This window comes from Micropterus dolomieu, linkage group LG05, assembly GCF_021292245.1.
Source record: "Micropterus dolomieu isolate WLL.071019.BEF.003 ecotype Adirondacks linkage group LG05, ASM2129224v1, whole genome shotgun sequence".
Taxonomy (NCBI): domain Eukaryota; kingdom Metazoa; phylum Chordata; class Actinopteri; order Centrarchiformes; family Centrarchidae; genus Micropterus; species Micropterus dolomieu.
Window position 1 is genome coordinate 19,676,456 of NC_060154.1, and position 18,209 is coordinate 19,694,664.

Consider the following 18,209-nt stretch of genomic DNA (forward strand, 5'->3'; position numbering starts at 1 on the left):
CTCTCCTTGGTACACATTCACTCCTTCTACCTCTGCACTCAAAACAAACTATTTTGCCCTACTGCATGTTGAAATACAGAACCAGTGGTGCAACATCTGTATTTACTATTCTCGTATTTTAATTACAAGTTCAATCCCTAACAGAATATGCATGCAATTTTTATTTGCTATAGTACATAAATTGAATATACTCATTTACAGCCTTAGGGGATAAGGCTGAGATTATCTTTATCTTTTTATTATTACTGTATAAACAAATCCCATTACGAAACCATCAACCATACCATGGACTAACCATGAATGTATTCTGGTAGAAAGTAATGTATCCACAGCCTGATGTAGTTTATGTTTTAGAACACTGCTGTTGTCCATAAACTATTAACACACATAAAAGGGCCATACTGTTGCACTGGGTGACGTATTCCTTTAGCACAAAGACAATAACCGGTATAGTTTATTTCTTTCAGCTCATCAAACCAAGGCAGTGTAAACATGGAGCTGCATGTGAGCATGCTCAGTGATGTCTTCTAGTGATCGTAAATGTAGCATCGGAGTTGGCCACACTGGCCATTGTCATTGTAATGAAAGAATAAGTCACCCAATACGTCAGTATGACCCCTTTCTTTGTGTTAATAGTGTCTGGATAAGATTAGAGTTATATGGCATGGAGTAATAAGTGATCTTCCGGGCATTGATTGTTTCATTTTAATTAAGTTTCATTATAATAAAATGAGGCTCATTTACTCAGAGAATGTAATTAAGCAAAATCTACACAGTATAATATGAACAGAGCTTTGATATACCTTCAGCAGACGGTGTTTTGCCTTGGAGACTTGCACCTGACCTGTGTTAAGGCACTACAAGGCCACGGGACTCTATCCTGCCGCTCAAAGCCACACATCTTCAAGGGGACTGGGACAATGGGAGGGAATAATGTCTCAACCAGCACAAACACAGATGAACTGTGAGTTAGCAGAGCTCAGTGAAACAGCACCCCTTTGCCTCTCACTATCAGCAGGATTATCTAAAGGGAGAAGCGCAATCTGCCCGGGGCTAAACACACTTTTGTTTTCCCAAAGCTTTATGGCTTCCCTCGGCTAGACAGAGAATCAAAGCTTTTGGTGAAATGTGTGGTAACATTCGTCACACAGGACATGGTTAGGGTAGACAGACGTTCCCTGTAACTCAAAATTACAGAGCCAGTGTTAAAAAAAAAGAAATTTTGTAAACATCCTTCAGCAACAACCAGACAAAGCTGCCGCTCCTCACATGGCTTTCGGTGCATACATATGTTGCCACAATAGATCTGGTAAGGTGAGAAACAACAGTGGGTTGACTGTGTGATAAGAAACTCCTCCATGTGTTATTGCTGTGATCAGTGTGCAAGTTGCAGCTCAACAATCAAAGCCATACACATTTGAAATGCTCTTAACAGCTCCTGTTGCCTGAGATCGATGTTCACCTTGGCTCTGGTGACTTTCAGTCTCTGTGAGTTATTGATCAAAGATGAGGCTACGGCGCAGAAATGTGAAAACACTTGTGTTTCTTTCACTATTGTGCATTTCTTTTTTTCCCCACTAATTTACTACGCCACATGTGTCACATCCAATGTAAAGGACTATATGTATATATGTCAATAGAAGTAGCTTCTTGGTCCAAGACCTTGGAGAGGAGTTAACAAATAATCCCTTATCTTGCTCTTATGTCTTCCTCCACATCGTTGCAGTGACATGCTCAAAGCACCTTAACGTCCTCTCAATCCAAACACAGCAGTTTGATTCTTAATCCTTTTACCAGAGGTGATTTTTAACAACTTCCTGGTCCCCTTTCAGCCAAGTCAATGGATCTGAAGCCTGATCCACTGCAGTCTTCCTCAGGCCCAGTAAGCCTTAACCTTGGAGGCCCCCGCTCCCCTCCCCTGCCCTCCCCTCCCCTCCCCAAGAGGCCCAGGCCAACAGGGAAGAAGATGGAGGGGGGCAGGCCAGGGGGTGCCGGAGGTGTGTGGAGAAACCAAGGACCTGCCACATTATATGCTTTAACATGACTGGCAAATCCACCACGGTTAAACAAACTTAACCTTCATTTGTGAAACGGTGCAAATCAAAGGGCGAAAAACGACTTGTGCAAGTAATTACCACCGGGGGAGAGCAACAGGGCAAAGGAAGGATGGAGGGAAGAGAGGTGGGAGGGATGGGACGAGGCAGTGGGGGCGGTGGGTCTCAGGGACAGCCAGGCGTTAACAGGTTGAATGGAAGGAAATGGGAATCATTTAAGGTGAGGGGCATTTTTAATGAGTTTGCCCAGAAATTGATTTTCCACTGTAATCTTTTATTTATATGCGGCTGGCGGCGTGGCCCCGGCAGAGTGAGGGTCAGCCCTCAGAGCACCCTGTCAAGGCCCCCACTCCTTCAAACAACACCCCAAAGTCCAGGGAAAATGGTATTCTAGCTAAGGCAAATATTGTCCTGTCTTGGCTTAAGGGGCAAAAAAAGCTATTTGCTTTAAAAAACTTGCTCTTCACTCTTTTTTTCACCGTTTAAGAGGAGACTGTTTAAGATGGGATGGCTCTCTTGAAAGATAAGTGTTAAACTACAACAAAATTGTCTCTAAATGTATTTATACTGTTCAATTAATATTGATTAGAAGCATTTAATTTAAACATCTTCTGAGATTTTGGTAGCATATTACCATTACTAGTTTAAAGCTAAATCAAAATTAAAGTTCCTGTACATTCCTCTTATATCACTTAGATTGTATTGATTACTTTTTTCACATCAATACGTGTCTCATCAAGTTAGTTCAATCTGGGAAACATGTTTTATTTCTGGACTTGACAGAAAGTATTTGCTGTGCTCTTTTGAAATATTGATATTGGCCTTCAAAATTTTATTTGACTTATTTTGTGAAACTTTTTGCTTAATATATATAACAGCCACGCATTATAGTCAGTAACATTTGTTTTAATTTAAAACTTTTAAACCATTTAACTGATAAATTAAAATGACTTGAGCATGAAGTAGAAAGTATGAAAACTAATATTATAAAAGTGAGTGAAATGAGCCATAATGTGTCTTTCATTTTTTTATGAGTTATTACAAAAGTGTGAAATGCACTGGCATAAAATACAATATACTGTGTATTTGGATATGTTTTACATTTTACAATTACAATTTTCTTGTAAAAGCACAACCTAAAACAATATCAAATTAACATTTTGTGTACTTATATTGTTTATTGTGATATTTTGTGACCAAGATCAGGATAATGTGATTGCAAAAACTGTGTGGTTTACTTAAATTCATTTTATAGTTAACTTTTATACATACATTTAGAAATAATAGAATCTTGTCCTAATGTCAACATTTTTTGAAGTGATTTCAAAATTCAATATAAAAACCAACTGTTTCCAACTATGTGGAGTACTAACTATATCTGTAAGTAGGTCCAGTATTCATTACCTAAACTGTACAATGAAGTACTGTTGTAGTGTATTAATTATCCTGTGACATTTTATATTATAATTTTTTGTTAAAATGTGTTTATAAAACATTCTGTATTCAGATTCGTTATCCAAAAATGCAATGCCTACCTCTGTTTCTGCATGTCTTCAGTCTCAGTCACTGGTTATGACGCCTCTGAACAGTTTCTTAGACAGCACTTTGTGCAATTTGAGCTGTTGCTGAAGTTATCTTGTGACTCTAGCGCCACTTGGTGGTCAAAGTGCTAACTGCAACAGTGCAACACTTATTTTGTGTTTTCCTTTTTTTCTTCAAATAACCATGCAGTTTTTATATTTAAATTCTCTGAGTGCTGAAGGACATCATGTTGGATTCATTCCGTACAACCAGAATATTCTACTTTTGCGCCAATAAAAGTAGAATATCCTGGAGTACCTTGGGGTCAAGTGTCCCGCACAAGGACAGCTTGATGATACTTGTAAAGGGAGAACATTCATCTTTTGCTTCCCGTGTTCAAACTGTATTTTCCTGCAGACTCTCAAACTGTGACTGCTTCTACACTTATGTGTTGCTTCAGATCATGCTTTATAGCATCAGACAAAAAACCCCTGTAATAATTAAAGATTTTATGAGAAATGAATAACCTAGTTTTAAACAATTTTATCATTGAGGTCAGTTGAACAGAAATGTTAAATTTTTTCTTTTGCCCTTTTTTCGTAAACTGAAATCAAATCTGGAAGGTTAAATAATACCTTCTCTAGTAGGCTTATTAACTCAACTTCCCATGAGATGTGAAGAATGTATAAACTTGGTTATAAATCACATTGCTTGCAATGAAATTCATTATCAGAACTCCTCCATGCTGACCACACATAGCGGTCTTCAGACTGATTATGCTGCAACAACAGAATAATCAGACCCACTGAACAAGATCACAGCCAAAAAGACGCTTTACCTGTCACAGATATTTTGACCATAACATCGTTTTTAGTAACAGTTAAGTTTTAGTTTGGTCTTATGTTCAGTGAACAATCCAACCTAAAGTCATTATGGCCTGAAACAATGTCCATGTCATCAGAAAGTTGTCACTCATATCAGCCGAGACAAACTTGCGTGCACGTAAGACCAGAGCATTACGGCCGTTAGTTAGGAACTGTGCTTATCCTAACGTGTATGTTGTTTTTGTCATCACATCTTGACTCCCTCAACTCACAGTACACTTGTCTCAGGAAAAGCTGCTACTCTCAGGCTTCACACGTGCGCTGTCTAAGCTCAACCTCAATTTCCTGACGTCTGATCATTTAGATTTACTGGTGGATTACACTGAGTGGCACTCACAGTCCTATCTGGGAGGTGTCTAATGCAGCTGTGGTACTAGTAGCAGAGGCACGAGGCAAACTGGTGTTTTTTTATTTGTAGCCAGCAGGTGGCAGATTGAGATTACCTGTTGCATGTCCCCCCCCCCCCCCCCCCCCCCCCCCCCCCCTTCACGGTTTTCAAAAACATTTTAAGCTTTATAATCTGCCAGTTTGTAATGCGTCACTAAATTTAGCATAATTGTTAACACTGTGCCAGTCAAATAATATATAAATATATAATTATATTTTAATTCCACATACTTTATTCAAGGAGAACTGTAATTAATCAATATTAAATTAAAATGTATTTATAGAAATAATAAGAATGTACATAGAAAGCAGACATACAGGGGGAATCTGTCTTTCTTGATTAATGGCTGCTTTTACTTGGCTTATTCTATTTGATTCTATTTTGCCTCCATGAACTTCCAGTCCAAACGATCTGTCCACTGGAAAGAAAGAAGTCTTGACACACTTCAATAGTTTTCAAAGTTATTTTTTTTATTTATCTTCAAAAAGCAAGAAAATATACTCTTTTCTTCCAGAAACAATAAATATACAATATTTCTTTATGAACAAAATGCACAATTTACAAAAGTGGCAACTGAGTGCTCCACCTCCTACACAGTACTGTTTGACTGAATGCATTCAACTCATTTAACTGTTATTAGTATGTTCTATTCTCTTTATTAATGTCAGTCATATTTTTCTACACAGTATTAAAGTTTTTATTAGGTAGAATATGCCACCATATAAACTTTTCCAAATGACAGGTCTTCATTGTGCTATTTGTTTTGTTATTCTACCATTAATACTTTCATGAGGCTGGTGGACTCTGCTCTTCAGAGTCCGACACAGTCCACTGCGTTGCTTGTGTCATGGCTGAGAGCTTATTCCACACATTTTGAGACTTGACAAGTTTTGTAAAGACTTGGCATGTCGACTGGCTGGAGCTGATCCCTTCCTATAGGTGGAGGCAGACGGCAGGATTTGTCGTGTCCTCAGGACGCTCCTCCATCTCGCTTCTGCATGTGCTGGTGGTCATTCCTCATTTATCAGGTACATTCCACTGCTCTGGTATGGCCGCAGTAGTGTCTTGAGCGTTTGTCTGTGAGATAAGGCTGCCTTGTGGTCAGGAGGTGAACAGTGTGTGTGATAACAGCCAGGCTAAAATACAAGGCAGCGTGAGTGTGCTGTGGACTAAGGCTGGCTGTGCTGAGCTGAGGTTCGGTGGAGTGGAGGAAGCTGGAGTGGGATGTCGCTCTGTGCCGTAGATCTCCATCTTTCTGCGCTGCTCTTGATGGATCAGCGGAGGCTCCACTGTCACGTAGCCATTGATTATCCTCACGTTGGGTGGAGTAGTGCTGGAGTAAAGAGGACACAAGAAATCAGGGTTTACCTCGCAACTGTGGTCAGTCAAAAAATATTAATCAGCAATAATTATGATAAATGTTAAATATCATATATATTTTAAACAAAAGCTTGTCCCAGCTTCTCAAATGTGAATATTTGTCCAGTTGGACAAAACTTGCAATTTGATAACACAAGAAATTTGGGACATCTTACAAGGAAATCATGTGACTATAAAGGCGTTGGTGTAACATGCAAAACCCACATTACTATCTGAATCTGAATCTTATCTTTGAATCATTCTGTAATGAACATAATATTATGTCCTTTGATCTGAATAATGCATCTAATGAGTCACTTTTTTAATACAAGCACACTTATATGTATATCTAACCAACCCAACAAAGGCCTATCACTTCTTCTGACATATACATACACATTTTAAATAAAATGCCTGAAAAGCAAGTTTTTTTCTTCAAATATCTAAATTCAAGTCTTCATTGACATGAATATCACTACAGCTACTACTTCCAAAAAATTTAACCGTAGCCTAAGTTACTTTATAGAGCTGCTGAATATTTTTTCAAAGAGCTGAAAATCTCTATAGCAAACGGATCATAACGGATAACTCACCTATCCCCAATGCGCACCCACAGGTCACTGAATAGGCGGGGTCTCCCGTGGCCGCGGTGAGCTTTGCGTGGCCGTTTGTGCCGTCCAAATTCTTCCAGCTGGCTCAGGCTGTCGGGCAGCAGCATGTGGGGCAGCTCCTCGTCTCCGAAGCCGGGCCCGTTCTCTGGGTCCTCCAGCTCTGTCTCTGGTGGACTACTTATCCAGCTTGTGTCAGAGTTGTCCTCGCTGGAGCCCGCTACAGGCTCTTCAGCTGGCTTACTCCTGGAGCAGGAACAACCAGATAGAGAGGACATGGAGTCAGTTTAAACAAATATTAAAAGGCTACATCCTTGGTGTGTTCAAAGGTCTCGCCGAAGGCTTGGACTTTGATAGAGGGAAAATAAGCATGTTTTTGTGTCTTTGAGTGGATCATAATTGAAAATATAGGTTTAGCTTTTCTAAGATTTCAAAGTGGCTGCCAGTGAATGTTATCGTTTGTGGTTTCTGAACAGTCTATTGCTTTCCACTTACAGCTCTTGACTTCAATCAAGGACATGAGCACCACATAGGCCGCCTTGCCTTATAAACACTGTACTGAGTGGCAGAAATACTCAGCAGGCAACATTAGGGGAAGTTGTAACTCTTGTGGCTGTACTGTTACCCAAAGCAGACCACCCAGAATCACCGACCTCTCCTCGAAAACATTTACCATGCTCCTCTTTCTTCCACCCATTACTCATACTTTCTCCTCTGTTTTTATATCCCTGTCAATATGGCTCGCATGTGACTTTGTGTCTCAAGGTAGAATATCAAAAAGAACCTAGTGTGAACGTCAACTAAGGGTGTTGCAATGAAACAAGCAGCAGAAAGTCTAAAAATACAGTAACAGGATTTTCTACGTTAATGTCAGATTTTTTTAAATCATATTACTAAACATGATATTATAGATTGTAGGAAGGATCTTGGTCATTATTTCCACTGCTCACTCATAATTAGTTTAGTCTCTCTGGTCATCATAAATTTAATGTTCTGCACTTCTACTTTTACTGCCCCCTCCCCGGTCAAGATGATGATAGCTCCAGGCCCGCGGTCAAGCTACTGTAGAGCCAAACCCTGCTCTGCTCTGCTCTGTCATTCAGTCGTATAATCACTCTTTAAGACCTTTTGCCAATCGGTTCTGGTCTGAGGCTAACAGCTTTCATAAACACCTCTCTTTGAGCAGTCTTGCGGTGTTTTTCCTTGCCTGTCATGTCACCTTGTATCAGGGAGCTAAAAGTGTCTGCGTGCATGCACACGTGTAAGTGTGTGGTCGTGCGGTTGCCTAGTGTGTGCCGCACGCGCAAGTGTTTTGTGACCACAGCAAGTCAGTCCACTTGTCAGCTTTTTAAACCAGAACCACTGGCTAAAGCCCACAACTCTGCAAACAGGGCGGAGGGAGATAGGGACATTAACAGCTGTAGTTTGCAGTTAGAAGTTTGTAAAAGCCCCGGGTGGATGGATGGAGGATGTATTTACTGCTTTTAAAGAGATGCCCCTTGTTTTGCCTCGTTTTTCCATTTTCACCCTGATTCAAGTGGCTTTTGTTACAATTTTATGGGCCCATGGATCAACCTCCTAGGTAAGAGGTGAGTTGCTCTGTGCCAAAGAACAGGGGGTGCACACAAACACACTGAGATGTTAAGAGGGATTGTAGAAGAAAATGTTGCCGGACGCCAAGCCTCTGTGTGAGTTTGAGTGTGTGTACAACCCTGCTCCTTGGCACTGTGCACCACTCCACTCTGCCTGCATACACATTGTGTGTGTTTGTGTTGACGATGGTACCGGTGGCTGCTGAGAACAGGCAGAACCACCACTGGCAGCTCGCCTTTGGCAGCCAGGGGAGAGAGCAAGGATAGGAGGGGGGAAAGAGCAAGGGAGGAAGGTGAGGGAGTTGATGAGGTATCAAAGGATTCATGTATAGTTGAGCTTTATTTGTTACACAGCACAATTTGGACCGTATCTACTTTGCACTTCAATAAATCTTCTGAGGTTAAATAGCTCGACTCTAGAGAGAATAAGACAGATGTGAACTGGCTGAGTTGTTTCTTTCTTTCTCTGTTTGATGGGCTCTGTTGATGTCCACATGTATCTGCACACCTGCCAAAAAAAGAGTGTCATATTACCATAACATTATCGGTGTGATAATCATTCGTCTCTTTCCATTCATTATCTTGTCAGGTTAACAGGATCTCAGGGTTTCAAAGTGTTACCTGTGACTTCGCAAAACTGGAATCATCCAGTGCTCATGATGTAATTACACTAGAATTATTTAGCCTCCAAAATAAAACAACGCATATGTTCTTCTATCTTCTTCAGCCTTCTCAGATTCAGTGATGTCAAACAATCACTGTAATTGTGTCATCAGATATATTCAATTAGTAATCATCTACTTTTTCCACAGATTTTTTGTTTGTTTGTTTGTAACCACGGCACTTCAATCAAATTATATGCTCTGTCATCTGTTGATGACTCTAACTCTGTGCTGCTTACTCACTCTGTGACGGGCTCTTGGTGATCAGGGGTCATGTGGACGATCTCATAGCCTTCCTGCCTCAGGATGTCCAGCACACTGTGGTTCCCAAGGAAGTGACCTAACAGTAGACAAAGCCCCAAAAAGTTGTTACAGATCTAAGAGAAGCAAGGCAGAGTTAGGCAGAGTTAAACTCAGAGCATGAATTTTGTCTGTATGACTAAACATAACCTGGATGGTGTTTCATAAAAAAAACATTTTGATGTTTGGAATGCATTTTTGCACATAACGAGTGATGTGGATTTTGCCCCCCATCGCTTACATTTAAGTCACTTTAGGAAAGTCAGCCAGTATTGACAGGAGGAACAATTGCAGTGACCAATAACTCTTTCAATGTACAAACAGGCATGTGAGGATTGTTTTAACATAGAAAAAACTTGAACCTATCCTTTAATATTTCCCAGGGTTTTTAGCTGGGCTGGAGGTGTGGCTTTAGGAGATACCTCAACAACTTGTGAGCGGCATGGATTGGCATGACATTTGTACAGACATTCATGGTTCCCAGACAATGGATCCTAATAACTTTGGTGATCCCCGACTTTGAATCTAGTGCCATTCAAATTTTACTTTTCTGTTTACATATGCCCAAATGTCTGCAAAACTAATGCCATTCCCATCAGCCTCAGCTGCACTTTGTGTTTAGTGACAATTAGCAAATGTTAGCATGCTAACATGCTAAACTAAGATGGTGAACATGGTAAACATTGTACCTGTTAAACATCAGCATATTAGCATTAACCGTGTTTCCATCAACGTTTTTTAATGCGCATTTAGAATTATTGCATTAGAAGAGGGTGATGGAAACAGCAAAATTTAAGGTGTTTTTTTGCCTTTGTTCGAAAAAGAGTAAATGCGCTAAATGGGAAATGGAAACCCTTTTTCCGAATAAGTTCTAACATAGCGAACTTGTAACTCACGTCTGATCAGCTGTTTCTGCTGTCAGTGTCTTGCCCGGTTGTGCAGAGTTCTGCATACCTGCAAGAATTTCATGCACCTCGTGGCTGGTAACGCTCATTTGTGCTGAGAAAAGAGGTGGATGCAAATCTCGGCAGGTAGCCTTCATCATCTATTCTGCCGAATTATGCATTCACCTCTTAAAGGTCCTTTTCAGATACTTTGCTCTGCACACTGATCAAACACATTTTTGCTTAATCTCAATGAATGCTACTTCTACTGCGTGTAATAAAATATTAACGACTCTAAACGTTCATAGAATAGGCTATATACTTCATTCATTCAAGAAGGAAGTGATGAAGGTATAAATTCAGAATCATTTATCCCCATTGATGAACCCCACAAAGGATATTACAGCGTTTAAAAGCATTATTTGGAGGCGCATGCAATTCTCGGGAGGCATGCAAAACTCGCATAACACCGGATTCCCATAACGTGCGGAGACATGGCTGGTAGCAGTTTGCCCGTTTGAAACACATTTCTGAGGACATCTCTCCATTATGCTAAGATCAATAGACGACTGGTTTTGTTTCTGGTTTGGAACCCATACATCTTGTTTATTACAGCCATGTGTAACGTCAACTACTGACGTAACGACGCTTGCCATAGCTTTGTTTATTCGCTCCAAACCAGCTGATGGAAACCATAGACTGTATATAAAAATGGAAACACATATATTTTTCAATTTGTTTTTTGTTTCTTTTTTGTGACATTTCAAAAGTACGCTTAGAATTTGCATGACAATTGGATGTAAAAATGGCTATTGTCATTGTGAGCAAGTTTGCATGCTAAAGTTAGCATTTAGCTTAAAGCAACGCTGTCCGCAAGTAGTTGAACTGTTTTGTAGTATATAAACATAAAACATTTTTTCTGGGATGGCAGTGTTGGTTGCTTAAAATGCTGTGCACATTTGTGTTTTTGATTTAAATGTCCCGACAACTATTTGATGGGTTGCCATTAAATTTGGTGCAAACATTCCCCGCAAGATAAATTACAATAACTTTTGGCTTATCATACTGACCTTTCTGTTTGCATCATCCTCGCATAAAAAAACCTCTGCAATGCTACCACATAAATCTAGGACTTTCATATTGATACATATTCTTCCAAAGTGACATGATGGAATCCCAGATGTACATGACCTCTCTGACCAAAGACGATGTTTTTTCCCAAGGTTGTAGGGATAGGCTACTTATCCGATGTGGAGTTTGCTCCTCATCTACTGGGCCCACTTGTTGCTCTGTAATGACCCCATATTGTCGGCACTCAACGTCTTGCCTCCTCTTCACCCCTCTCCCTCTTTCCTTCACCTTGTATATGATTCCTTCAGACTAACATCAAACATGCGGGCCCCAGCCCCACATTGATAAAAGCTTTTTTTTTATTTCTCCCATCAGTCGATAATCCTGTGTGTCACTCAACCCAGCAATAAGCTGTAATGTGGCCTGACATCACTCCCGCTACACACACACAGACACCCAAACAGAAGAACTCATATTTGTGCTCACACATATACACTAACCTGTACATGCAAACATTTGCACACACCTCAGCTCTCGACTGCAGCTTATTAACAACACGTTGACAATATTCAAGCCTCTTTCTCGCTTTTTGTCAGGGCCCTCTGCTCCCACTCAGCTCCTCACCCCCTGCCAATTTTATCATTATAATGTTCCTGATCATTCCTGAAAGTCAGAGAAAGAGGCACGCGGTGTTACACTTTCTTGGCAGCCGAGTTCAAAGGCAGCGCTGGGATAGGCTGCGGAGTGAATAGAGGCTTCTAACAACAGTGTCGGTGAGATCAGATGGGATTACACAGAGGGGAGAGTGTGAGTTTTTGTCTGGGTGAAGGTGGGTGTATGTGTTTGTGTATGTGTGTTCTTGTGCTATACTTATGCAGACTAAATGTCCTCACAATGGCAGGGTGAGGATTATTGTTTCTTTTAGAACTTCTTCAGGGTTAGGGTAGTGTAAGAACATAAAAGAAATGAAAGTTTTTATGAAGAACAACAGTTACAAGTGATAAGTTAAAAAAACTCATTAGCAGGACACTAGCAGCATGGCTCTATTGATGGCAATGTCTGCCTATCATTCTGTTCTGATTCAGACTGAAATATGGTGTGTATATATATATAAAACAACTATTGGATGGATAGTCATGGAACCGAGAGGATGAATGCTATTAACTGTGTTGAACCCTTGACTTTTTATCTAGCGCCACAAGCAGGTCACAGTTTTCACTTAACATCTACCGGATGGATTGGCACAACATTTTGTACAGGCATTAATGGTTTCCAGACAATGTATCTTATGACTTTGGTCCTACCATGAGGTTCACATTTGTGGTTCAGAGTAAAATCACACAACAACTGGTGGATGGATTACCATGAAATTCGGTTCAGACATTCATGTCCCCTATCAGGATGAATTGTAATAGCATGTCTGCTCTTAATGCCAATTTATACTTCTGCATTGAGTCAACAGGCTACGTGCCGTCGTGAGCATTTATACTTGTGCTTTGGTGTCTGCGTCGCTCTGCAATTACACCGCCAAAATGCTAGTGGTGGTGGGGTGTTGTTTCTTCTTCTTCATTGTTGGTGTAGATCGATGTTGAGCAGCGGTTACTTTTAGTGAAATTACTAAAATGCAGAAATGAGAGAAGGCGTCGGAGGGGATGGTATGTATGACCCTTGAACCGGTTGAGGCAGAAAGACAAGCCGGAAATGCGATGCTACCAAGCCAACCAATTACAGTTCTTGCGGTCTATGTCGCATGTAGTAACATTTTTGGGGAGGTGCGCATCAGGCTATGGCGTACATCCAACAGTATTAAACAGTAAGTATTAAATTGCCGTTAGTCTTGTTTTACAAAAACATTTTTTTATTATACATAATTATATATGAGAAAATGACTGCTAAAATGTATATACTCCCACTTCACAAATACCTGTTAAATTTCTCCCAAGAATAATTCTTCTTCTCTCCTCTCTTACATTCTTCTCTCTTTTCTTTCATCCCTTTCTCCTAACAAGACGCTAGGGCCAAAGTCAGCTCTTTCAGTGACTACATGCTGACAGATTCAACCACCCTCATATCTGTGTCAAGCAGCTATTTCATTAATTTCTGCCGGCCGGGGGCAGAGAAGAACACCTCCTGTGTGTTCTGCCGGGTGTGAGGTCAAGCTGACTGTTTGATGTGCTGACTTGATTTCCTCTGCTCTGCTGTCACGCATGACACACACAGACAGAGCTTGGATTTGTATGCGTGTGTGTTGGTTTGTTTGTATGATGAAATTGTAGTTTTCCTTGCTGGCAGACGACCACATGTTTTTCATTTCCAATACACACCTGCTGTAAATCTGACATTCTTTAAACGTTTAATTTGCCGAGTATACCTTTCAGTAAACTCCAATTGTTGTTTCCAGCATCCTGCAAACATGCACCCACTCCTTAAACAACCTACTGTACACACAAACAAACAGGCCAGCCATGCAAACACTTCTGTCTGCAACGCAGGGATGAAGACATGAAAAAACTGTAAGCAGCTACAAACATACACTTATACACACACGCTCTTTCACACACACACACACACACACACACACACAAACAAACAGTCATTCTCATTGTGAAAACCATCATTTCTCAAAGTTTGGTAACTTCCTTGTTTGAAGTTAAATTGAGGGATTGCACAGTTCCCCATGAGTTGACACAATTTGTCAAACAAACAAAAAGGTTTTTCTGAGTTCCTCAAAAATTTGGACTTTTGCAAAAAGTTTATTCACATGCTTTTCATCTTACAACAGTGGCATGTGTATTGTTTGTTTCCGTGTGTTTTTGTGGTTCATCCCTGTGTGTGGGTGATTGACTGGTTACAGAGATAATAGCCCTTTCCATACAGAGGACTGTGTGTGTGCGTGGGACGCTGGGCTAGTGTGTTTGTTTGTGGAGTATCTACACAGTAAACAGTGTGGTGCTTTTGAAGCCAAGAGCAGGCCGAAACAAACAGCTCCATTAGCCATGTTGTAATGAGAGGTCAGCTGACTTCTAAACGTTCCCCTACACTGCAAAACACGCTGCTGCTGTGTGTATTTGTATACAAAAAATTCTCTTTAAAGCTTTTATAAGTTCTGGTGTAAACTTTAGGTGTCTGAGAAGTGTTTCAAAATTCTCTGGCACACAGGAAGTGATTAATATATCATTAAGTTACTGTGAACTATGCAACATATAGAGAAAACTATGTTGTGCCATATTACATACTAAGTGTATACAGTATGTATTATAATGCTAAATTCGTTCTATTTTCTATGAACAGGCTTGATTTGAAAATGTACCAACATGGCTTTGGAAGACCAATTAAGCTTAACAATGAGAGAGCAAAATGTTATTCCAAAGACTTATTTTTTCCGTGTGCTTTACCATTAGCACATTGGTCTGATGTGTTGCAGCTGTGAGCAGCTCCTCTGTTTCCATGATTAATGTTTTTATGGTTATGTTTAGGCACTCACTCAGAGCACTTGGTTAAGGTTAGGGAAATATCGCGGTCTTGGTTAAATATTGAGCAAGTCAAAAGTGACTTGAAACATGAGACAGGATGTGTTTACTTACTTATTAACATTTAATCAAAACCACAATCTTTCTGTAACCTTAACCAAAGAGAGTGTGTTGCCTAAACCCAACCACACTCTTGACTGCACTCTGTATGCCCACCATTCACCCAAAGAACCACTTTATACCTTCATCACTTCCTTCTTTCAAAAACAAATGCAACTTGCCAGTGAACATAATTCAGGCAGTGATTGCGTTTTCCTCAGAATATGTTTGGCAATGCAAATTTAAGTCTTTATCAGTCTTTATCATCATTTACATCAAGTGATCTGTGGCTCAGGCTAAGGCTAAAACAGAAGCAACGTAACTTGTGGTAATGTGGCTTCAAACCACTTACAACCACTCTGACATAGCACCCAACCCCTCCGGTCTTTCTTGCCACTCTGCTGTCATCACTCACATAAAGCAGATATGCCTTCTGTATTTTCTTTGCTAAAAAAAGGATTCAGTTTTAAGTACAGCAACCGTGACTTTTTGCAGTGTGTACACTACCTTACAGGGGTGTTTCCCCTCCTGTGGCTCCTGAGAGCAGAGTTAATGACCCAGTTACTCCTCTGTTTAATAACCTCTCCATCCTGATTTCCACTTACAGTAGCGACTTAATGCACTCCACTCCGCCCGCTGTCTGTCTGTGTTTAATGTAGCCACCTCTTGTCTCAGGCCTATCTCTTTATCTGTCTGGCTTCCCATGCTCTATCATGTCTTTTTAAATCATCTGTGCTTGTCTGGTTGTCACTTTGGCTCTGTCTTCCATCCTCTATTAGTTTATTTGTTTCTCCTCTCTTCGTGCAAGTTTGTGTAGAAAGGCATTAGTGTGTGTTGCAAAAAGAGGTGTTGCAGCATGTGTCTCTGGCTGCCATGCAGGCTTGACTCCAGCCATGTCAGCGCCTCTTTCCTCACACCCGGCCTCCTATCTCTCTAGCCCCTTTCCCCTCTCTCCATCACAGGCCTCACCATGCCTCCCTTTATGTCTCCTCGTCTATTCATCCTTTCCTTCCTACTTCCTTCTGGACAACTTCCAAAGTACAAAGACCAGCTGGTAGTAGTGCAGGAGAATGGAAACTGAGAGCGAGAGAGATTGACCCAAAAATGAAGAAAACTCACAGGAAGAGAATTATGTTATTTTTCAGTTTTGCGAACACAAATGTGTTTGCAATTACACTGTGTAAACAGTGGATCAACTGATGCACACTAGTGGTTTAAAAAAATCCCACATGGCTTGCAAGCAGACCACCTCATATGAAAACTGCAATCAGAGCACAAACAGTAAGACAATGAAGAGAGAAAACATGAGGGAGGAGAGAAGAAATTGGCGATTTAGTCAATTTAGTAGTGGACTGAGTTACTATAAAGAGGAAGGATGTAGAAAGGACAGATGGATATGAAGAATGGATTGATGGAGTGAATAGAGGTGACGGAGGACAGATTGAGTGCGTAATCAGAGGGCGAGAAGGATTGCATTAACGTACGCCCTCCACCCAGCCAGAATGCATGCTGGGTACTGTTGCTACATTATGGTCCAAACAAACACAAGCTGTTGCCTCCGAGCCATTTAAACAACAGATGAAAGAGAGATGAGAAGATGAGGGGAAACAGAGAAAGAGAGAGAGAGAGAATACAGTGACGAGAGAACCTACTCCACTACTTTATAGTTGAAAAGGCTGTTTTCCTCTTTAGGTTTGTTTGGAAAATGTGTTCCTGTGTGAGTATGTATGTACGCAGGCTGAGATAATGGGGAAAATTCCTGTCATCTCCACGTGTTTGTGAATGTGTGCATAGGTGTCAAATGGGTGACAAATTACAGGAAAAACTAATATGTCAGGTGTTGGACCACCATGAGCCACCAGAACAGCTCTAACGCTCTTCCTCTCTGAACTCTACAGGAGGGATGAACATCATTCTTCATAAAATATTCCCTCATTTGGTGTTTTGATGTTGGTGGTGAAGAACGCTGCATTCCACTTCAGTCTGAAATTTCCCGTAGTTGTTTAATTGACCGCTTGCTAAGCCCTGACCCCAAACAGAGACACTCCAATCATGGCTTGGCAACCGTATCTAGTTACAGCAGGCCGGCTTTGAAATTCTCCACATGCTGAAAGGGTATGCTTGCGGATCTAATAAGAGTGATACCCGGTATATTAAGCTTTTGGAGGGTGGTGTCGTTTTTTATTTCCTTTCCAAAACCTATACCACAAGGGCAAAAGTGTAAGGAATGGATTAAACAGCGTGTTTATCTGGTCTAATAAAAGTCGGCAGCATGCCGAGCTAACTAGCTTATATCCTATAGTAGCCTAGCGTTATTTCTAAAGACAAGGTGCGTATCATTAACTAATTACATTGTAGGGTTACAGATTACGTCAAAGTACCTGGCGTAAGGTTCTTGTTTTAAAACGAATCAGCTCAATCAGCTGGAGATTGAGTTTTCAACCAGCTCCAGCATTAGCATTAGCTTACGTGAGATAAAATTTGGCAGTTGTCATTTTGGCCAACGAAATCCATGGTCATCAGCTAAAAATAAGACACCGGCTTTTTTGTACTTCCACCATTATCATTGTTCACATATGCAGTATATGTACCCTTAGAAAGGTGTAGCAACTTCTGCTAGGTGAGACTAGTGAAAAGTCAATTGGGTACATAATTTCCATGCTCATCAAATGGTTCAGTGATGTTTGAAAGCATCTATATTTGTTAGCGTTCCATTAATTCAGATTTTTGTCACATGTTGATGTGCTAACCAGTGTGTGTTGTCTACTTGTAACAGTGAATGCACACATGTATTTGTGTCCCTGCCTGTGGGGAAAGTCTCTGTCTGATTTATCTTGTGTAGCACTACCAATCTTTTCTTGAACAACAACATATATGAGTAATGCAAGAATATTTTAATTTGCCCAGCATCCCTGCGCCTTACTGTGCATTTCCATTTCCAGTTTTATAGTACCAGGATCCCTCTATAAATCACACAGCAGCTTCTGGATTAACAGGGTGGAGCCGGAATAGCAACTACCCACGGCACTAATAGTTGAACCATTGCCTTGAAAACAGAGCACCGCTTTCACTTGATGTGTAAATCTAGAAATGCAGGATGGTAAATTCCACCTCCCAGCTCGGCTCTGGGTTTGTAGAAGGGGAATAATCTGGAGTATTTTCCGTCACCCTCCCACATCTCTCACTCATTCCTCATCTCCATAATGACCTCACTTCCTATGCATGCGGCACGACGTCTGTCTGTCTCCCTGCACCATACTGAGGTGTTAGGAGTGACAGCTGTTAATGGGGATGTCTGCATCCAAGTTCTGGTTGAC

At 40.8% G+C, this 18,209-nt stretch overlaps 1 protein-coding gene across 2 annotated transcripts in view; it reads right to left on the minus strand.

Annotated features, from left to right (window-relative positions):
• Nucleotides 1-5,296: 5,296 nt before the first annotated feature.
• The window catches only part of trabd2b (TraB domain containing 2B), a 67,873-nt gene continuing 54,960 nt past the window's right edge, over nucleotides 5,297-18,209 (minus strand). The window contains exons 6-8 of one of the 2 annotated variants that reach the window (XM_046049964.1): nucleotides 9,312-9,408; nucleotides 6,800-7,060; nucleotides 5,297-6,180 (exon numbers count right to left, since the gene is read on the minus strand). In XM_046049964.1, the coding sequence (XP_045905920.1) occupies nucleotides 5,949-6,180; nucleotides 6,800-7,060; nucleotides 9,312-9,408 (590 nt within the window). In that variant the 3' untranslated portion in view covers nucleotides 5,297-5,948. Of the gene's footprint in view, nucleotides 6,181-6,799; nucleotides 7,061-7,105; nucleotides 8,915-9,311; nucleotides 9,409-18,209 lie in introns of those variants that run through there. The other variant, XM_046049965.1, reaches the window with a different exon arrangement.